The sequence below is a fragment of the Colossoma macropomum genome, unplaced genomic scaffold (assembly GCF_904425465.1).
Source record: "Colossoma macropomum unplaced genomic scaffold, Colossoma_macropomum, whole genome shotgun sequence".
In the NCBI taxonomy this organism is placed as follows: Eukaryota; Metazoa; Chordata; class Actinopteri; order Characiformes; family Serrasalmidae; genus Colossoma; species Colossoma macropomum.
The window spans coordinates 45,196,502-45,219,237 of NW_023494789.1; the positions used below are offsets into that span (position 1 = coordinate 45,196,502).

The 22,736-nt window shown below is 39.1% G+C and overlaps 1 protein-coding gene across 4 annotated transcripts in view; it reads left to right on the forward strand.

Annotated features, from left to right (window-relative positions):
* Window positions 1-167: 167 nt before the first annotated feature.
* The window catches only part of kdm4aa (lysine (K)-specific demethylase 4A, genome duplicate a), a 28,371-nt gene continuing 5,802 nt past the window's right edge, over window positions 168-22,736 (forward strand). Inside the window, exons 1-21 of one of the 4 annotated variants that reach the window (XM_036571465.1) lie at window positions 168-303; window positions 1,402-1,553; window positions 2,255-2,430; window positions 2,668-2,782; window positions 3,787-3,980; window positions 4,070-4,119; window positions 4,203-4,306; window positions 4,599-4,736; window positions 6,583-8,489; window positions 9,655-9,806; window positions 10,019-10,818; window positions 10,906-11,682; window positions 12,022-12,192; window positions 13,024-13,114; window positions 13,416-13,597; window positions 13,818-14,007; window positions 15,630-15,706; window positions 17,736-17,791; window positions 17,955-18,063; window positions 19,789-19,977; window positions 22,259-22,429. In XM_036571465.1, coding sequence (XP_036427358.1) covers window positions 1,416-1,553; window positions 2,255-2,430; window positions 2,668-2,782; window positions 3,787-3,980; window positions 4,070-4,119; window positions 4,203-4,306; window positions 4,599-4,736; window positions 6,583-8,489; window positions 9,655-9,806; window positions 10,019-10,818; window positions 10,906-11,682; window positions 12,022-12,192; window positions 13,024-13,114; window positions 13,416-13,597; window positions 13,818-14,007; window positions 15,630-15,706; window positions 17,736-17,791; window positions 17,955-18,063; window positions 19,789-19,977; window positions 22,259-22,429 — 5,787 coding nt within the window. In that variant the 5' untranslated portion in view covers window positions 168-303; window positions 1,402-1,415. Of the gene's footprint in view, window positions 304-1,401; window positions 1,554-2,254; window positions 2,431-2,667; window positions 2,783-3,786; window positions 3,981-4,069; window positions 4,120-4,202; window positions 4,307-4,598; window positions 4,737-6,582; window positions 8,490-9,654; window positions 9,807-10,018; window positions 11,683-12,021; window positions 12,193-13,023; window positions 13,115-13,415; window positions 13,598-13,817; window positions 14,008-15,629; window positions 15,707-17,735; window positions 17,792-17,954; window positions 18,064-19,788; window positions 19,978-22,258; window positions 22,430-22,736 lie in introns of all 4 variants that reach the window. The other 3 variants (XM_036571462.1, XM_036571464.1, XM_036571463.1) reach the window with 3 other exon arrangements.

Below are 22,736 nucleotides of genomic sequence, written 5' to 3' on the forward strand. Positions count from 1 at the left end.
AATATAGCATTAGCATTATTATGCTGTTATTATATTGTTACTATTAATATTGCATTATTATTATTATTATTATTAGTAGTAGTAGTAGTAGTAGTAGTAGTAGTATTTTTAATATTATTATTATCATTATTTTGACAGCGGGGAACGCCTTCTTCCATCTTTGTAAACAGTTTCACTGCGCCTGCGTGTTCGTGTGTCACAATAATGGAGGATCTTTTCTCCCCGCGCTGAAACCCGCATTAAGCGCCGCGTTTCTCTGCACAGTTCGAAGAAAATCCGCCTGCAAATAAACATCAGAAATCCGTAAGACTTTATTCATCTTTTCTCCTTTACCAAGAATTTAAGTTTCGCCACCACAGCGAAGCTGTTTATGAAACTGAGGCGCTGCACTGTTGTGCTAACGGGCTAACCATCGCAAAACGTCAAATTTAGAAAAAAAGAAGCAGAAACTTGGTGTCTTCAAAATAATTACAAGTTATTTACCCATTCTTCATTAAGTCTTATAACAAGAAATCGTGTTCATGGATTTTAATTTACGATTTTACACTTAATCAGTTCACAGAAGTCAAAGTTTGTTGTTGTTGAAATCAGCCTGCTAACCATGATGTGTTTATCCGGGACTGTAATCTGATTGGTACCTGCTTTGACGGACATGAATTTCCTCCAGTCAGAAGCGCAGATCTGAGCGCTGCCTGGCGTCCGGACCAATCAGATTAATAGGACGGAGCTTATTCAGACACCTACGTTAGCATGCTAACGTCAAGTTAGCTTCCTCGCTCTGTAGTAGCTAAGTTAATACTTAACTCAGCTGTTTTAGTTCCAGCTGCTTCATTTAACAGTATAATCGGCACATTATATCATACATATGCTTTTATACAGAATAAACTCAATGGTTTTATTGTTTATTCAAAATATTTGTTTTAGCTAGCGAATTGGGACCCTCAGCACTAACATGACCTGCGCTAAAATCGCTTAGACTGCACGTTTATACCCTACTAACATCGTCATGTCCTTATTATTGTGCGTTTTGAATTTCCTGTATTACTGATTTTGTTAGATGTTAAAGTGTCTTAAGACTTCTGTGTTTTTTGCTGGAGTAGGATTTAATTCTTCAAGATAGACTCGACTTTTCAATGTAGTTGCATTTTTATTTCCTTATTCATCCTGCTGTTGTTTTCAGGATAGTCACTGTTGTCTGCACAGCGTGAAAGTATGATTCTGTTTAATCAATGGTTTATCAGTATTGAATGCACACATATATATGGTGAATTTATTTTGTGTGTGACTTCTAATGTTCTGTGTACACTGGTTCTGTGTACCATGGAATACAGCCTAAAAAAGGTCTGTGTTTATTGCTGCACTGTTTAAAATCTTTCATCTCTACCTCTTTTGTGCTTGCAGTCCCAGTAGCAGAAATGGCCTCAGACTCAGTAGCCCAAAATCCTGTTTTCAGGATCATGACCTTCCATCCAACCAAGGAGGAGTTCAAAAATTTCAGCCGATACATCGCATATATGGAGTCACAGGGGGCTCACAGAGCAGGGATGGCAAAGGTTAGTATTGCTCCAAGCTGTGGAGACACCAAGTTCACTTCTCTTAAAAGAGGTTTGCATAGGCATGATACTGTACCTGTGACCTAAGACCTGACATGACCAGGCTCGAATTGTACTGCTAAATATGAAACCCAAACTTGGCCCAAACCCACTTGCGCTGCTGTGGAACAGCTGCTTCCATGGTCAATATGTCATGGAAGGGACGACATTCCAGGTCTCCTGCTATCGTAGCTGAAAATACTATCACAAGCTCTACATTGTACATGACCAGTGTGCTTTTTATCTGATATATCGACCAGGTCATAATGTTTCCTCATTGTAACAGTGTAAAAGTTTAGGCCTTTATCTTTGGTTATTTCTTACATATAGAGGCTATAAAAAGTGGGCTTTTGTATGAATGCTAAGAAAAAAAAACTGTTTCTTTTGATTAGCATGAAGTGTCCAGGGATTAGTCTTCGGTTTATGTTGTGTTTAACTACCAAATACAGAAGATACAGAGACAATTACTTCTTGCTGAAAATTTGAAAAAAATGGCCATATAGACATTATTTCCTGAAAGTATAAAATAAATTTGATGGTCAGTCAGGAACACTTTCTGAAAGATGCTTTGAGTTGCATTTACCAGTATGTGTCTATGTGTCTTAAAAGGACTGCATTGTTTGAGAAATTAGTTTATGATCAGTGTCTTATTTCTGGCACAGATCATACCTCCGAAAGACTGGATGGCCCGTCGTACATACGATGACATCGATGACCTGGTTATTCCTGCTCCGATTCAGCAGGTGGTGACAGGTCAGTCTGGGCTTTTCACACAGTACAACATCCAGAAGAAGCCCATGAGCGTCCGCGAGTTCCGCAAAGTCTCTAACACAGACAAGTGAGTATTCAGAAATATCAGAAAAAGTAGAGCGTGATCATTCTGTCAGTTCTGTGATGGTTCTAAGAAGAGTGCCAGTATGGTTTATTTTTTTGTGAAGAAAAGTGAGTGTCTCAGAAATTTCACTATAACACATTATTCATTATTCATCAAGTGTACTATCATCGTTCACCCTTCCAATTCTCTGTAACCAAATTTTTTTCCCTAATCAGCTGTTCAATGATTCTTCCTTTGCAGGTTTTGCAACCCCAGATATGTGGACTTTGATGAGCTGGAGAGAAAGTATTGGAAAAATCTTACCTTGAATCCTCCACTGTATGGGGCAGATGTCAGTGGAACACTCTATGATCCAGTAAGCCACTAAACATGTCACTCTTAGTAACTCATCTCTGCTAGTCATAACCACATAATAACTTTGTTATTAAGCACATAATAACTCTCTTTTTAAAGCTACATCATGTCTGATTTTTTTGTTAAAATAGAAAGAAACAGTAGTACTGACTCAGGAGAAAATAAACACAAATAAAATATGGTGGGTGTGTGCTGCTGCGAGTCACTGTGTAAAGCCTAAAATTACACATTTACAAAATTCAAAATTTCCACCAGAGAGGTCTTCAAATCCCCAAATCAACTAAACCTACACAGAGCTGCTTTAACAATTAATGACCCAATCTCGTTATACAGTCATACAGTGAAACTGACAAGTTGGGATGCAAAGTAATGCTGAAATCATTGCAGTATAAGATAATTGCTTAAAAATGATCAGCATCACGCAATGTTTAGATTTTACTGATATTTTAACCCGTCATTTTTTGTATTCTGTAAGAGCAGAATGTTTAGGTGATGCACCACAATATCTGCATTTCATTTATTTAATTAATTGTTTGTAAGCTTAAAGAAATATATATATTCCTCTGTAGTGCCGATGTCAATTTAGTTCCAATTAGTTTTGTAACGGCATCAGCAGATATGTGCATGAAAAATATCAGATATTGGCATCAGCACGCAATTCCCATGTTGGCACATCCCAACTGACATGGTAGTGACATGGTAGTTTGCGTGTGGTGCTGGTATGAATGCATTAGGCACAGCAGTGCTAATGGAGTTTTTACACACGTCGCTGCTAGGTTGAGAGTGGTTCACCACCCAAAAATATCCAGCCAAGAGCAGCTCTGTGGTCAGAAACTGACCATTGATGAATGATTAGAGGATGGCAAACCTTATGCATCATCAAAAGGGCATACAGTCTCTAACTGTACACCAGCAAGGTGGAGCTACAAGGGAGGGGTTTCTGATAAAGTGGACAGTGAGTGTATGCGCATGATAACATATGTATCACATTACGTTTCTGTATAGGATGTGACTGAATGGAACATCGGGCGGTTAAACACCATTCTAGACACTGTGGAGAGAGAGAGTGGGGTGAAGAATAAAGGTGTAAACACACCTTGTCTGTACTTTGGAATGTGGAAGAGCACATTTGCTTGGCACACGGAGGACATGGACCTCTACAGCATCAACTACCTACACTTCGGAGAACCCAAATCCTGGTACTACCACAACTGTATTATTCAAAAGCTTTTTAAACATTGTGTTTAAATGGCCAAACAACTATAGTTAACCGCAATCTTCTGTGTAGGTATATTGTGCCTCCTGAACATGGAAAGAGATTGGAGCGTGTTGCTAAAGGTAGGAATGAATCTGAATTTTTTGTAGAATGACTGATGTTTAAGAAATTTTTTATCTGACTATAGTGATGTCTGATTGTGCAGGATTTTTTCCTGGAAGTGCCCAAAGTTGTGAAGCCTTCTTACGACACAAAATGACATTGATTTCTCCATCAATTCTCAGAAAGTATGGTATCCCACTTGAAAAGGTTAGTTGACCAATGTGTGACATTCTTTACAAACTTCTTAAGTTTTCTGTTGTAGCATATGAAGTATGAAATATTTTTCAGAAAATTTCTACAGTCATTTATTATTACACCATTTGAAAATACCAGCTGTCCTTAACATTGTGTCAGCATTTCATGATGAATAGACCGAAATATATTTTAAGTGGTTTTATTTTATTTATTTTTTTTTACAGTTACAGACTTTAAGATTGTTCATTCTTTTTCCTCACCTGTTTCTCTTCTCATCCTCACCTGTTTGTCTTTTCCTCTTCAGGTCATACAGGAAGCAGGCCAATTTATTGTGACTTTCCCATACGCCTATCATGCCGGATTCAACCACGGTTTTAACTGTGCCGAATCCACCAACTTTGCCACGCAACGCTGGATCGACTATGGCAAACAGGCAGCATTAGTAAGGACTTTCATTTCAATTAATAGTATTCTAATATCACAATGAAGACATATTCTTATTGTTCTGAGCAAACAGAAGGTTTAATATTTATTTATTGCAGACAGCGTAAAAGGTGAGACGTACCTGAATTGATTTGGTAATTGACGTTGGTTGGCACCTACTAAGTGCTGGATATCAGGCTGAAGAAAAGAAAGTTGCGAACAGAGATCTGACTGAATTTGATAGGTTTAGATCAGGGGTTGGCCACATGCAGCTCCAGAGCTGCATGCGACTCTTTTACTGCCCTGTTGCGGCTTCATGGCAGAATTAGACAATTTGAATTAGAATTAGCTAGTAGCTAACGAAAAGGCAAAGAGAAAGATCTAAGATGAACATTGATAATTTGGTGACGAGTGGACTTATTTGCGTTTATAATCACTCCAGCTGGTTCCCTGCTATGTTTAATCTGCAACGAGAAACTGTCAAAAAAAAGTCAGAAATTTTTCTGTTCCACCTTAAATAGTACAGCAGTTCTGGTGTCTCAGGCGCCATTTAAGGTGGAACAGGAAAATTCAAACAAGAAGCTGGCAAACGAGAAGCTGACCTCAGCCTCGTAAAAAGTCAAACGTTAAGAGACATTTTACAAGAAAGTATTTTACTTTTGCAAAGAGGTTTTCTGCTGGAGATGTGAGAAAAGCAGCTATAGCTGAGCTAAAGCCTAAAGTAGAGCAAAGCGAGTTTGCATTTTCATTTATGTTATATTTCTTAGCCTATACTAGTACATTAGCATATACTGAGACATATTTACAGCGAAGATGGTAAAACGGACATAAAATGTTGTGGCTCCCAAGGTGGTTTAATTTTTGTTGAAATGACAATATGGCTTTTCTTAACATTTGGGTTGCCGACCCCTGGTTTAGGTGAATACTCGCTATGTTTAGTCTTCTAGTGGCTATGTAAATAGTTTGGCTTCAGAGTTTCATTTGAAAAGACCAAAGCAAGCAAAGAGCACAGAGCGGTAGTTGCTTGTCCCTGGTGCGCGCACACATGAAACCTAGTGGTAGCTACTCACTGCTGTATTTTCTTCATTTTGGTTTATGCTTGGTTTTCTCGATTTTTCACTTGTAAATGTCTAAGCCTTGAAACTTTTCCTTTTGAAAGACCCTGATTTAAATCATTTATCCATGATGGATGAATTCCGTATGATTGAAAAGTCAAACATTTTACATTAACTTGCACTGACTAACAGAAATATATATAAAAATATTTATATATAAATATCGGGTTGTGCTTGGTATAGGAAGACACTCAATATACAATGACTTTGATTGCAAACAACTTTATTTGGAGATCCCTAGTTAGCACAGTATATTATACATCTGATATATGTACTGTATGATATAGTATGACATATTTATATGTATGACCTACAATATTACACTAAATCTTACGTTGGATATTTGTACTGGAATGTACTCACAAATGTACCCGTCAGTTTGCACTACATTTTTTTTGTACTACTATGTTAATCTACTGTGCCAGCCATCTATATAGGTGCTTTTGATATTATTTACTGTTACTTGTTGCCTGCCAAACTGTGTGAAGTATTCCTCTTGCATTTTTTTTGTATTTCTTTTTTTTTGCTGCCCTCCCCACACACTTATTATCGTCTTCAGGAGTACACCACTGTAGTTTAATATTTTCATTGTATTTTGAATGCTCTGTATTCTGAATTGAATACGATAGTAAATATGATTAAGCATGATACTAACACCCAGTTGAACACTCCCAACCTTCACACTTTGCTACTTTGCTGTTTGAAATGTATGCTGAAGTTTGTTTTTCTTCTCTCCTCTCTGTGTCTCAGTGCTTGTGCCGCAAGGATATGGTGAAGATCCCCATGGATTTGTTTGTGCGAAAGTTCCAGCCGGAGCGCTATAAACTGTGGAAAGCAGGAAAGGACAATGCCCCCATCGACCACTCCAAACCCACACCAGAGGCAGCCGAATTCCTGCTGGATGGAAAAACAGAGGGAGAGAGAGGAGAGCTGAGTAACAGCAGCAGGACTGAAAGAGTGGGAGAGAAAGAGAAAGAAACAGAAAAGACAGCCGCAGAGTTAGAAGAAAAAGAGACACAAAAGGCTGAAAAAGACGGAGGAGACAAAGAAATGATGACAGATGCAGAGAGAGAAGAGAAAAAGGAAAAGGCTGATAAAGAGAGAGAAAAGAAAGAGACGAAAAAAGCTGATGCAGATAAAAAGATAGAAATGGCGGATAAAGAGACAGAAAAAGCAGAGAAAGAAAAAGCTGATGCAGAGAAAGGAGATACGCAGACTGATAAAGACATGATAGAGAAAAAGGAAGTGGGAAGAGAGAAGAGCAATGCAGAATGTGGAGAGATAGATAAGAAAGAAGAAGTAGAAGAAGAGACAGAAACAATAATGACTGAAGAGAGTAGAGAACCCGAGAAGAAAGAAGTAAAAAAAGAAGAGATAGAGTGTGAACTAATTGGAGAAACAGAGAAGATTGAAAGAGAAAAAGGAGAGATTGAGAGCGAAGAGAATGGACAAACAGAGAAGAAAGAAGGAAAAAAAGGACAGATGGAGAGTGAAGTGAGAGGAGAAACAGACGAGAATGAAGAACAGATGGAGAGTGAAGTGAGAGGAGAAACAGACGAGAATGAAGAACAGATGGAGAGTGAAGAGAGCAGAGAAACAGAAAAGAAAGAAGGAGATAAAGAGATGAAGAGTGATGAGACTGGAGGAACAGAGAAAAAAGGAGGTGAAGAGAGTGGAGAAACAGAGAAGAAAGGAGATGAAGAGATGAAGAGTGAAGAGAGTGGAGGAACAGAGAAGAAAGAAGGAGATGAAGAGATGAGTGAAGAGAGTGGAGGAACAGAGAAGAAAGAAGGAGATGAAGAGATGAAGAGTGAAGAGAATGGAGGAATAGAGAAGAAAGAAGGAGATGAAGAAGAGATGAAGAGTGAAGAGAGTGGAGGAACAGAGAAGAAAGAAGGAGATAAAGAAAAGATGAAGCATGAAGAAACAGAGAAGATTAAAGAAGATGAAGGAGAGAAAAAGAGTAAAGATAGTGGAGGAATAGAGAAGAAAGAAGGAGCAAAGGAAGATAAAAACTCAGTAGAGATGGAGAGTGAAGAAACAGAGAAAAAAGAAAGAGAGACAGAAGCAATAGAGATGGAGACTGAAGGAGAGACCGATGGAAATGAGGTGGAGACTGAAAAAACAGAAGCAGAGAGAAAACAGGTGGAACCAGAAAAGCTAGCGATGGATGAACAGACAGTAAAGGGAGAGACTAATAGAAGAGAGATGGAGAGAGCAAATAGAGAGACACTGAGAGACAAGACAGAGACAGAAAGAGCAGAAGACGAGACAAGAAAGCAAGAGATGAACGCAGTAGAGGCAAAGATGGAAGAAGTAGAGAGACACAGAGGAGAGATAAATGAAAAAGAAGAGCGAGAGAGAGGAGTGATGGGAGAAACCAATTTAGAGAAAGAAGAGATGGACGCTGAAAAAGAAGAGAGCATGAGAGGAGAGATGGTGAGAGAAAATACTGACAAAGAGGGAGAAAAGATGGAAACTGAAAAAGGGGAGAGAGAGGGGGGAATGACTGGAACTGAAAAAGAAGAGACAGATACAGGAGAGATGGAGATGAAAGAAGGAGAGAAAGAGGGAGAAGATGCAAGAGAGAGTGAGAAAGCGGAGAAGAAAAGCAAAAGTGATGAAAAGCCCAGCAGCTCTGCAGTGCAGGAGAAAAGGTTTGAGCAAGATCAGAGAATCGCATCACATAAACAAAGAGAAACTGATATTGATGTCGAGGACATTAATTTTCATGACCTGTCTAACCCTGAATTTACACCAGACACAACATATACTCTACCATTCCACGTTTCAATAAAGTAAGACCAGTTTTATTATAGAAAGTGTATAAAATGATAAAATAATTGTACCATGCTGGACCTGTGCAACTTCGCATGTTCGTTTACACTCACGGGCCACTTTATAAGGTACTCCTACCTTGTATCTACACTTACCATATGCAGTACTCTGCAAAATCTGCCTGCTCAGTGGTGGTCCCATGGGGGTCCTGACCACTGATGAACAGGGTAAAGAAAAGCTAACCAAGTATATAGAGAAACAAACTGACTACAGTCTGCAATTGTAGAACTAAAGTTATATATACTTACATAATAAGTGGAGTTGATAAAATAGGCAGTAAGTGTAGACACAATAAACTCTTATATTCCCAAAGAACCTGAAATACTTAATACAGCATCATAAAATATGTTTTAGTGTCTAGTTTAGGATATGTAAATGTACCTTGTACATTGTAGTTAAACAAATAATGTGATTCATGTGACAAGTAATTCCAAACTTTTATCAGTGCAGCGTAAGTGAAGCATCTAATCTGCACTGCCTCTAACCTAGTTCTATCTCATAACCACTTCAGACAGAAATATCAGCTCTACTTTCTTCTTTTCTTGATAAGCAGTATTATAGCAGATTTAAAATGTGACAGTACAAACAGCAGATCCGTATACTGCAACAAATTCACCATGATACGTTTTTACCCATCATCAGAACAGTAGCCTCCAGACACTATTAATACAGTGCAAGAGTTGCTCTGCAACTACTCGGCCAACAAAATCAAAACAAACGTGGACTCACAGATTTAAATAGGGGTGAATCTGTTCCAGACAACTAAAGTGCTTCAAGAAGACTTTCGGTGTGAATTGGCCTCAAGTATCCTAATCTCTCTGTAACACCTCTCCTTGAATGTGCTTTTATATCTCAATCTTAATCTGAAAGTAATCTTTTAGTATTGTTAAGGATTCTTTCTCCACACCTTTTATTTTTTATGTATATGGAGTATTTTTGTCTCTTAAATCTGAAACCTTTTTTGATATGTTTCTTATTTGTCAGCAGCACTTGTAAGCAGAAGGAAAGAAAGCGGCAGAGAAGAGTCAGTTCTGGTTTTGGTTCTGCTGAGACTGAGGCTGAAGAGCAGGTGCAGCAGAAGAGAGCCAGGCTCAGCCAACTTGACGCAAAAGAAGAGAAAGAAAAGCCAGATTCATGTGAGTTGTTGTCGTTTTTGAGTAGTATTTAATGGCAATATAATAATTACATAATGAATTGCATAGTTATTTACATAATGATGTACATTCTTTATCAACAAGTTTGATCAGTTAAACATTCCTTTAGATCAGAACGTCTGTAAGATTATAAAAAAACAGACATTCAATCAAGTTTGCCCAAACATTTGACTGGTTCTGTATGTCCTGTATAGATAAAACGGAAGATGAGGAGAGGATGGAGATTGATACTTCTCCATCGAAACAGGAAGAAACAGCAGGCGATCATCATCCTCACCCAGAGACTCTCATCTGTCCATCAGACAACGGATCACTGCCACAGAGTGCTGACGTCATTCCTTCTGAACCTGGTGATGCCATGCAGGCTGGTGACATCACAGATAACCCAAGCCATAGCACGTCTCTCTTCATTTCTTTCACTGCTAGTGATGTCACTACCCAGGCAAGTGACATCAACTCTCATCCGAGGGATGTCACCTACCAGCCAAGTGACATCTTCACCTCCCAGCTGTGTGACATCACCTCCAAGCCGAATGATGTAATCTCTCAGTGTGACATTACCTCCCAGTCGAATGATATCATGTCTAAGTCGTGTGACATCTCCTTGTCGAGTGCTGTCATTTCTGATCTGAGTGATGTCACCTCCCAAACGACTGACATGATAACTTCTCAGTCGAGTGATGTCATCCCACAGCCAATCGATATCATTGCCTCCCCGCCAAAAGATTTGACCTGTCAGTTGAGTGATGTCACCTCCCAGCCGAATGAGACCATCACCTCCCTGTCCAGTGACGCCATCGCATTGCAGTCAAGCGACATAATTGCCTCCCATCCCTGTGATGTCACTTCTCTGTCAACCGACTTTATCACCTCTCAGCCAAGTGACGTTATCACCTCCCACCAGCCGAATGTTGTCACTTGTCAGCAGCATGATGTCATTACTTCACAACCAGGTGATGTCACTCCTCAGCCAAGTGACATCATCACTTGCCAGATAAGTAATGTCACCTCTCAGCCAAGTGACATCACATATCAGCCGAGTGATGTCACCTCTCAGCCAAGTGACATCATCACTTGCCAGATGAGTAATGTCACCTCTCAGCCAAGTGACGTCACCTCTCAGCCAAGTGACATCATCACCTCCCAGCCGAATGACATCATGTCCGAGCCGAGTGATATCACCTTTCATCCTAGTGATCTCATCGCCTCTCAGAGGAGTGACATCATTAAATCCCAGTTCAGTGACATCACTACTCAGCCGAGTGACATTACTGAGCTGAGTGACGTCACCATTCAGCCAAATGACATCATGACTTCCCAGCCCAGTGATATCATGTCACAGCCAAGTGATGTCACGTTTCATTCAAGTGACACTGTCACCTCCCAGCTGAGTGATATCATCTCACAGCCAAGTGATGTCACGTTACAGCCTAGAGATATCACAGATATCACAAATAACCCAAGCCATAGCGCTTCTCTGTCCGTTTATGTGACTTCCTCCTCCACAGTTAGTGACTCACAGCTGAGTGACAACATCTCTCAACCATCTGACATCCCTTCCCAGCCCAGCATAGCTACTCCACGCTATTTCCTCAAAAGTAAATCCATTAATGCCACCGTGCAGCCTAGAATCATTACTTCATCACGTAATGCTATCACCCCGAAGCCCAGCAGAATCACAGCTAAACCTCAGTCTGGTGGCATCACCACGAAGCCTGACCCAAGTGACCTCAGCGTTAGAGCTAAACACACCAATAATACCAGGCACCGCGGTGATGTTACATCCAGACACAACAAAACCAGCCCTAAAGCTGAGACCAAATCCCGAGAGAGTCATGGAGTCTCTGCATCACTGCAGGTAAGGATTGATAAGAGTATTGATACGTAGTAGTGTGGGTGGGCAGTCTGACGGTATGCTATTGTTGTTTTATTGATTTTTCTTCTTGTTTTTTCTTAAATTGGCTATTTTTGCAACCACTAATTTAAAAACAGAACATTTATTCATAGTTCTGCATCACCTTTGTTAAATAAGGTACTGCTGTCTGGCTGGTGCATATTGCCCATTCCAACTTTTTCACAAACTTCAGAAAAACATGTATTGTGAAAATGTCTTAAGTGTTATGATGTTATTTTTTCACATTATTCAACCCTGAGTAGTAGTATCAATACAAACGCTAATGATTCTCTTCGATGACAGCAGGGCAGTGAGGAGCGTTCGGCTCAGCGACTCTTCCAGCGGACTCTTAGTCCTGCCGAGGTGCTGCACGTCCACAGCTACGCTAAAGGAGACTACAGCGACCTGGACTCTCACAGCAGAGAGCAGCAGGGAGACAGCGACACAGACACAGAGACACTGGAAGACAGCCAGGTCACTTACTTTTAAATATCTAAACTTGGAATTGCTTGTCAAATTAATAATCCATTAATTATTACTAATGTCATAAATTACTAATGTCCATTACTATTTCATACTCATACCATATAGATTGAAATGTTATACATAACTAGGAACTGCAGAGGTTTTTTTAGATGTTTTTTTTTTCAGTATTTCAAGATTTTTAGGAACAGCAACTATAAATATTTATTCATAGTAATTTTTTAAGTTATTTATTCAACACTTTTGAAATACGAGGCATTCTGGATATTTATTTTAACTTGATTCTCGATGTAATACAGCTTTCTCAGTCATTATACTCATCCTTTTTGCTCCTCATTCTGGACACATTTATACTACTGTAAAAGTTCTTTTATTTTCTTCAAGTTAAGAATTTGAATAAGTTGAAACATATGAAGCTGTAGATCTACAGAGAACACACTGCACATTTACTGTTGATGTGCTGAATTTAGCATGTTTGTTTTAGTACACTTATAGTTAACATTTGTTTATTTTAGTTTTTCTAATATGTTAAATTCAGCAAATAAATAGAAATTGTGCACCAAATGTACTGAAAGGTGGCATATTCAAGTTTAGTCCCTGTAGACAATGTGTTATTTTCTCTTAGAAAATCAACAAAACATCCATTTGACCAGGGGTATTCAAACTTTTGTGTACACTACTCTATCTGCAACAAATTTGGTGTTATATTATTGAAAACAGTGATTTCAGACTTCACCAGTAAGGATCTTCTCTCACCCCAGGGGAAATATTTTTCAGGTACGTGGCTGTGTGGAGTAATTAATATTTTTTGTTGTCCAGCAGGGGGCAGAAGAAGACTTTGCGGTTGCTTTGAACAGTCTGGTGAAGCTGCCCAGACACCATCCTCTGATGAAGGACAGCATCAGCGATGAAGGTGGGGAATTTCACGCTAAACTGACAATGTTAATGTTTCTGTATATCAGTACATTTGAATTTGGACATCTGACCTGACCTTCTGAAAAAATTATGAAAACGTGGCTAAAATGTAAAGGATAGTTTGGCTGTAAACAGAACAATAACAACAACACATTTAAAATGACAGCATGCTTTTATTATCATTTGCAATAACTGAGACTTTTAAGGATTAATCTCCTATATCCAAATGTAATCCTGGATTGACGTTATGATATTGCTGTGGATTAACTGTGAGTGTGTGTGTGTGTGTGTGTTTTCAGAGCTGCAGGACCAGGCTGGATTTGAGGAGGACTGGTTGGAGGGTGAGTCGTGGGCAAAGCCTCTGGCTCAGCTGTGGCAGAACAGGCCGTATAACGAAGAGAGGGAGAGAGAGTACAACAGAGAGATGGGCCTCCAGCCGCCATACTGCGCTGTCTGCATGCTCTTCCAGACATACCAGCGGGTAGGCAGCACTGCCTCAGAGAGTGTGAGAGAAACAGGGAGGTTGTCATAGGGAAGCCATTCTAAAATGGTTTCAGTTTTGACAACATCATGTAGCCGTTAGCTGGTGTAGCAAACAGCCAGTAGTTAGCAGACGCAGTTATAATAAACCAAGTATGTTTGACACAATAATGCCCTTTGTAAAATCTCATCATCATCCCATTTATGTCTCCTCTGTCCAGTCTGAAGGTGGTGATATTGAGGTGGTCCGGGCTGGGGGTCAGATGCGGACAAAGCCATTGATTCCTGAGATGTGCTTCAGCACTACCACAGAGGAAAATGCTGAACTCCACTTGTCCACACCTCACCTGGAGCCGGACGGCACCAGCCTGTTAATCAGCTGCTCTCAGTGCTGTGTTCGTGTTCACGCCAGTGAGTACCACTCTTGCCTGTTAAAACACTGCTTGTATTTGTTGAATGCCACGAATGCCTTGATACATCCAAACATCCCGAGAAACCCATAGGTGGTTGGTGAGGATGTTCACAGCACACAATAAAAATGCAGTAGAGCCGATTGGCTTCTTTTCCCATTTGTTGTGCTGCTAAATCAGGATGACGTGATGCTGAAGAAAGGCTACATGCTGCAGTGGCTCGGTGATGCTGCACAACATGTTTGATTCCACCAACTCTGACTCCAGCACCACTCACTTGCTACACCAGAACTTAATTCAAACTTGAGTCTTCATTCAGTGTGTCAGTGGAGCATTAGTTTGCCTGAATCAAATCTTTTTTTTAATTGTAAGTGAAGCTACTAGCCTACTAGCTAAGCTAGTGCTAGCACTACAACCAGAACCATTCTACCATCCTGAATTAGCACTATATGAAATTCTTTCACCAGGCACAGAGTCTACTGTCAGTCTGATGTTGTGTTAAAGGGTTTTTTCTTTGAAAGGTGGAGAGGTCCACTTATAACATAATTAGTTTTATGAACCAAAAGCTGTCGTAATTCGATTTAACATGACCGTTTTCCAACTTCTCTTTATCTCTTTGACTTCAGTAGGCTGTTTTTGTTACTGATATATGTCAGTGAGCTCTGTTCTGATTGGCTGCCCTGTACTGTGCCTCATTCAAAAAGCAGTCCAGGCTGAAACCCTCCCTAACTTCAGCAAGAATGGGTGGGGCTGAGCTGTTGTAGGCTGAATAGGTGGATGTATGCAAATGTCTTGGTTTTCATGAATGTCACGAAAATAGTGAATTCAGTACAGGCTATTTTTGCAGCTTGGTTTCTGTATATGGACTGGGGAGTGAATGGTCCGTTTTGAAATTTTTTAAATGTTTACATACTATATTAAACTTTTATTTCAAGTTGGTGAGGTAAATTAAAGGTTTTCAATGTTTAAATGATTGATTGGTATATAGTGATTGGTTACAGGCTCATTTTTAAATTGCTGCTTTCTGCAGCATCAGTACTGCAAAGGCCAATAGTACAGTGACGATTGACAAGCAATATGTCAAGCAGCCCAACTGCATTCACTTTTGCAGTACTGTTGTTTCAAAAGGTGTAAAGACTCTGACCTCAAAATGATTTTATTTGAATGCAGTTCTTTCAGAATTCCAAATGTACTGTGATTCAGTTTGATTGTTTGGTACAATTCAGAATTGTTTTTAGAAATTCTGAATACACAAATGTGACTAGGGGAACTATTATAATTAGTTTGGTATAATCTCTGATACATATATACATATAATACTTGATTGTAATAGACATCATGGTGCATCAATGCATTTTTATACCTTAGTCAACATACGCGTCTATACACCACCACATGACCATTGATACAGGGTTATAATATACACAGGATACAATAATAAAATTTGATCTGTACTAAATGTCTGTTGCAGCTCACCTAATTTGATTTCCTGTCAAGCTTTATACTGTCTCTGGACAGGAAACATGAATCTCGCAACTTTACCACACGTCTTTATGAATATGCATATGGCAGTTTTGGTGATTTTCTTGACGTGATGCTCATATAGGTTTTTGTTTTTGCTAGGCTGCTATGGTGTAGCGACTGAGAGAGTCACCAAAGACTGGAAATGTGCTCGCTGCAAGGCCAACGCCATGACTGAGGTTAGTGTGAACAGAGCTTTCACATGTGAAATCTGGAGTGTTTGTGAATATTCTACTGAATACAGTTACTTTCATTACACTTACACTGCGTGTCAGACGACTGTGGACACCTTGACTTCTTTTGAGATTTTCACTGGTACTTTTCAGTGAATACCCACAAAGGTGTTGTTAGTATAAACAGCTGTTTGCTAATCTTTTGGGTATGTTTAGCTTTAACACTCACCTTCACGTTTATCAAAGTGTGGCAGGTTTTGCCTAAGTAACGATTTGACCCAGATTTTGGCCCAGAGGTGCTTTAACCCTTTAGAATCCAACAGATTTCTAGAACACTCTTGTAAATTCCTGACAGTTTTCAGAGTTGGAAGCTAATTGATCATTGTTTCAATTGTTAAACCAGGTAAAAATGACAATTGCAGGTAAAGTTCCTTTTTACAGATGAGTCCCACCTCTTTAATATGAAAACAAAACCAAGGGATTAAAAACAAAGAGCTGTCAGTACCAGACTGAAGGGGAAATGCGCACTAAAATTGTAATAGGCATTGTAAGAGTAGTACTGAAAATACATTAGAACTACAACTAATGAAGTTCTTCATCATTTCCTAGCGATAAATATGATAAAAATGTTGACATTACACCCTTATAGATAACGGCTGCATAACCAGAATTCTCTTCAGCTACAGTTTCTCAGAGAACTGAAAACTCAAGTAAGAGATATTAAGTAGTTAGGAACAGATAGCTAGCGTTTACACACAGGGAAATAACCACATATTGGTTTATTTGTACATCTCTAGTTGTGACTGCTAAAGGACACTCAGCTTGAGGAACTGAGTGCATTTTCACTCATGTTGTTAGTGTAGCTGAGAGACTGAGACTCGCTGGAAAGTGGCAAACACAGAGACATTTAGCTGACCAGTTTAGCTGATTCATAAAGTCTATGAACTGTTCCTATAAATCGACACAAATCAGGCACAGAAATCCTGTTAGACTGCTCAGTCTTCATATCTGATAAACAAAATACTTTTAAACGCCTTATGTCTCTTCCTTGCTGGGGGATTCACTGTAAAAATGAATGGATAAATGTGTAAAATGTTTTGATAGAAAATCAAAAACTAGAATATTTTATTTAAAACAGTCTAAAAATCTGTCTGTGGCCATTACAGTGACATGCAAAGTAGACAGTAGAGGCAGATGTGGGGCCTAAAAGGGTTAAACACTTGAAATGATTTACTGCTGATAAGTGCTGACATCCCAGCAAGTGGATAAAATAAAATAGGTGGCCTTTGGCATTTTTCCCAAGGTAGGGCTTTTGGCAGTTGTTCCTTCAGTTTTGCAGTTTATTGTTTATTAAACATCTTGCAAACTGACAAAGAGAACATGCTAATTTGGAAAATTAGGTGTTCCCAAACTTTTGTTGAGAAATTGTTGGACATTGTTGGCAAAACACACATTCAAATAAAACTAGTTTTGCTATCTTGTTTTTAGTGCACAAATGTTATAAACACAGCAGAATAAATAAAACAGTTATAGAATAAAGGCATTGTTAAACTTTCGGAGCTCGATTAGTTAGTGACTGTGGAGGTTCTATAATTTTAAGTCATCACTGATGTAATATGTGATTTTAATGCAGTATGAATCTGCAGTGTGTCTTGTTTTTACAGTCTGACAATAATAACTGTGGAATTATTTTAATCCAGTATGAATCTGCAGTGTGTGTAGCTTCACAGTCTTGACAGTAATAATTATGGAGTGATTTTAATCTGGTATGAATCTGCAGTGTGTGCATTTTTGTTATAGTTTTAATAGTCTGACAGTATTAATTTGGGTAAATCATGTAGCCCAGACCAATCGGCCAATCAAATCCAGTTAAAATACATTATGCAACCTTCTCTGGTAGTTTCAGCTCAAGTAGTGGTTTAATCTCAAACTTCCACATTCACAAATCTCTCACATTGTTCACACGCATTGTTGTGGAGTTTTTTTGTTTATGCAAAGTGGATGTCTCATTCTGTTGTCTCATTATGTTTTACAGAGTTGTTGTCTATGCTCATTACGAGGTGGAGCCTTACACAGAGCCAACAATGACAAGTAAGTACAAGGGTCAAGCAGCCATGATTCACACTGACCTTTCTAACTAACCTGCAGCTCATTGCTCAAAATGATTACATTGGCATTTTCAGCTTCTATTTTTCTCTGATTCTGTGTATCACGTTTCCAAAAGGATGTGTGGGTTTTGTTTTGGATCTTTCAGGTGGGTGCATGTACTGTGTGCCGTGGCGGTGCTGGAAGCACGTTTTGTGAACATTGCAGAGAGATCACCAGTAGACCTCAGCGGAATTCCCTTACAGAGATTCAAACTGGTAAAAAAACTGTTCCTTATAGAGAGTCCAGCATGTGTGCATGAAAAACAGCTCTAGAAAATGTTTTTTTTTTTCTGTTACCATGTTGCTGAGGTTTCAAGAACTTTATATTATAAAGTGCTTATTACACACATTACATTTGAAAACACCAGCTGCCCTTTACACTGTGTCAGTGTTTCTTAATGAATAAACCAGAGGGCAAAATCTAATGTGTGGAATGTATGGATGTAATGTAATCAGCATTTAAGTCAAACCAGTTAAGTATGTAGATGTGTGTCAAGTGTACAGATAACACATTTACGTAAAAAAAACCCCAAGGGAAAACAGTTCCATTAAACAACTTCGTTTCCATAGCTAGCTTGTTTTGCTAGTGTTATTGATTGTTCTCTGGACATTAAAAGAGCCACACTAGATGAATTATACTGAGTTTTAGAGGGTGCATACCCCTGTTTTGGGTGTATTTCACTGCAATCCAGCACCAAATTTTCAACAAGTTGTCCTCTGACATTTATTCTCATCACAAGACCTACACAGATAGAACAGGTTTATAGCCAATCAGATTGTGTGGTTGGAACTGTTGTATAAAATTAATGAGTACTAACACCACCACATGTAGGAGGTAGTAGTGGGGGGTTAATTGTGAAAGCACCATATATCATTAGCAAAGATGCAAACAAACATTAAAAGCCGTAAAAAGCGACCTGAATTTCTTATTTTTAAAAAAGTATTTGATGTCTTGTGAGCTAGTTAGGTATTCCCTCAGTAGCACACTTCATTTAGCACTTCACTGATTAGCCAAACTAGGTGTTGAAGGATGGCTACAAGTAACCCTGCACTTCCACTAGGATAGGAACACGCCGACGTATGTAACTACTGCATCACTACTTAACGTATTAAGGTCAATTGTTTATTCTAATATTAGCATATTTTTTTCTTAGCAAATAAATGCGTACCGCCAAGATATAAACATATAGTAATAGAATAATATGAAAATATATAAAAATATTTCTAGTGTTCTCAGGTGAGAAAAACATATAAGAATCTGTACATATAAGACCCTGAAGCCCCCTGCCCTGTATATTTTGGTGTTTTCTAGGAATTGGTGTGATTATTCAAATATATGAATTTCCAACTCATCTTAGAATTTCCGTGCTTAATTAGGCGTTTGAAAGATGTGTAGTTTGGAATAAAAATGTAAAATGAACAGTGTAGAACTGCAAGTAATGTGGCAACATCGCGTTAAGCCAAATGCTAACGTCTAAGCCGAACTGTATGTGGATAAAAATCAATAAAGAAACACACCTTCAATCCAACCATCAGGTATGGATTGCCTTATATATTAGCTGCATGCAAAGCATATTATTTATTTATTTATTGTAATTTTTTTCTCCCAGAACAATAACAATTTCTCATTGTATGAATTATCGTCCTTTAGGTCAGCTGTCTACACTGAACTATATAAAACATTTTCTTGTTGTTATTTCATGCTATTTGTTTAAAATGTGGTTATTCAAATTGCAAAAAACATTTTCTAAATGGTTCAAATACTGTTAAAATATCTCTGCTCTGTCACACCTGATCCAACCAATAAGCTAATTAAAGTCAGTTAATAAGTCCTTCCTGAGCTGAAGTGTGTGTTGGAGTAAAGAAAGAACAGGGCTACTCCTGGAACACTGTTCTGTGTTGCGTGTAATTCACAGTTGTTGTGAACTTTGTATTTGATAGAAATGTTATTACTGCAAGCGGAGGATGAAGAAGCCTTCAGGTTGCTGTGTGCAGTGTTCTCATGGTCGCTGCCCCACATCGTACCACCCCACCTGCGCCCAGGCCGCGGGTGTTATCATGCACCCAGACGACTGGCCTTTTATTGTCTACGTCACCTGCTGCCGCCACAAAGGCCCTGTCCATTCAGAGGTAAAAACCTGCTTGCATACCCCTGTTTTGGGTGTATTTCACCGCAATCCAGCACCAAATGTTTAACAAGTTGTCCTTTGACATGTAAGCTCAAGTGCATGCCGTAATTAAAGCGAAAGAAGGTCATACCAAATACTGAACGATTCTGAAATTCATGTTAAAATATCACATTATCAAGATTCTACTTTTGATTAAAAAATTTTAATGCTGATAATGGAATTTTGTAACTTGTTTGTAACATTTTCTTTAGTGGTCTCAGACTTTTGGACCTGTACATCTGAAAACATGTTTTAGTTTTCAAAAGTAGCCAAGGAACATTTAAGGGGTTTTGACGATGAGTAACAGGGTTTTTTCAGGCATTTTCAGATGAGCTGATAAGCTAACAGGGCTAATGAGTACAACACTGATGGTGGAAGTGATAGTAGCCTAGATGGTGATACAGTGGCGGCAGAGCTGGCTGCGCCTTCTCAGTCACATCCTTACACACACGTTGGCAATGTGATCAAGTTAAGCCACAGCAAAGTGCAATAGAATATACATACATACATACTTGCAAATACGAGTAAACTCACCACATCACGACCGAGACGTTGGTAGTGACTGTTTCGGTAGCGAAAATTTTAACTAATTTTAGCATAACTCAAAAACCCTAGCCAGTATGGCTAACAAACACAGCTTTGAACAGTTGTACATGCATAAAATCATAATATTTTAATTAAAACACAAAAAAGTTTATCTAATTGCAGAAAATATGTGTTTCAGTAGTGACACTTCTTTTCAGACTATGGAACAAAACAATAAACTGCTTACCATGTAGCCATGAGGGTGTTGCAGTTTCACTTCCTGCTCTAAAATAATGTAGCTAAAATAAGACTCTGCTTTTGAACTAACCCACTTTGTGTTTCAGTAGTGACATGAAAACGTTGGACAGCATTTTTGAATCAAGCAAGTTCACAAAGGAAATGTATAGTAAAGTAATGTATGGTAAAGGCTGAGTCAGTATCTGTGCTGTAACACCAGTGAGCTGCATTTGTTGTGATAACATTCAGTGCCCTGTCTGTCAACACTGCAGTGTTACACTACATGCCTTCATGAGACACACCCTTACACTTTTTTTTACAGATAAGAAATAACATTTGCAGAGCACAAAAACTACATACTTTCTTGCACCCGAAGCCTCTTTCACATGTCACTGTCAGAACAATTAATTGGTGGGGGTCCTTTGATTTGAGACATGTCGTTTTATTTTATTGTATTTTATCTAATAAATTTATTAGGGTTTGTTTTAAGGAGTTCTTCCTTCACCTGACTGAGGAAGAAAGATGCAGTTTTCAGTTTTAGTTTAGGCTAACGTAGCTACACTGTTAAAATAAGTTAGTGCTCGGGGCATTTTAATATTTTGAGTGAACTGAATTTCAAAAAGTAAGTTAACAGGACAAGAATTTATGAAGTACAAACTCCCATAATTTTTTCACCATGTATTCAGTGATTAGGACCCCCTACAGGACCACCACAGAGCAGATATTATTTGGGTGGTGGATCACTCTCAGCACTGCAGTGACACTGAAGTGGTGGTGTGTCAGTGTGTGTTGCACTGGTCTGAGTGGATCAAACACAGCAGTGTTGCTGGAATTTTTAAACACCTCAGTGTCACTGCCGGACTCAGAATAGCCACCAACCAAAAATATCTAGCCAACAGTGCGCTGTAGGCAGCATCCTGTGACCACTGATGGACACAGGGTATAAAAACTCCTGCAGCGCTGCTGTGTCTGATCCACTCATACCAGCACAACACACACTAACACACCACCACCACATCAGTTTCACTGCAGTGCTGAGAATGATCCACCATCCAAAGAATACCTGCTCTGTGGTGGTGCTATGGGGGTCCTGACTACTGAATAACAAGGTGAAAGGAAGCTAACAAATTATGCAGAGAAGCAGATAAACTGTAATTGTAGAACTACGGCATGCACCTATATGATAAGTGGAGCTGATAAAATACAAAAGGTGTAGATACAAGTAGGTGTACTTAATGAAGTAGCCAGTCGGCGTAAGCTTGTTTGTGTGGTTTATGACACTGTTATCTACTAAAATTATTGCACAGCTAAGAACAGTTGAGCTGTGTAGAAGGCAGAATTTTGTCTGTACTTTTGTCCATATTTCAAAGTATCTGCTGTGTCCTGTGTCGCGTGATGTGTGCTAATGCTTACTCAGGGATATATGATATGGCTGTAAGTGTAAAGTGTCTCTGGTGAAATATGATCTCTTTCTCTCTCAGCGGAACAAAGAGGCCATGAGGGAACTCAGCGTGGGCCAGAAAGTGATCTGCAAGCACAAAAATGGGCGTTATTACCAGTGCGATGTGGTCCAGCTTTCCAAAGAGACGTTTTACGAGGTCAACTTTGACGACGGCTCCTTCAGCGATAACCTCTTCCCTGAGGACATTGTGGTAAGAGGACTTGAATGTGGACAGCTGCATGCCTACTTTCATCTTCCGGTGGTGCCACAGCAGCTTCTAGAGCTAGATCTAATCACTTAACCTTCTAAAGCCAGCACAAAAATGTGGCTAGTGCAAGCTTGCACACTCAATCTGAAAAAATCTTACTGCATCCAGAAGTAAAGTAATGCTCTGATTCTTTATGCCAGTATGTTTCACTGCCAACATGTACTCTCTAGCAACAAAACCCCTTTGGTTGCAGATTGAAATGAGTCTGAGAGACCATTGCCAAATTGTCCTGCTGGCTCTGCCCCGAATC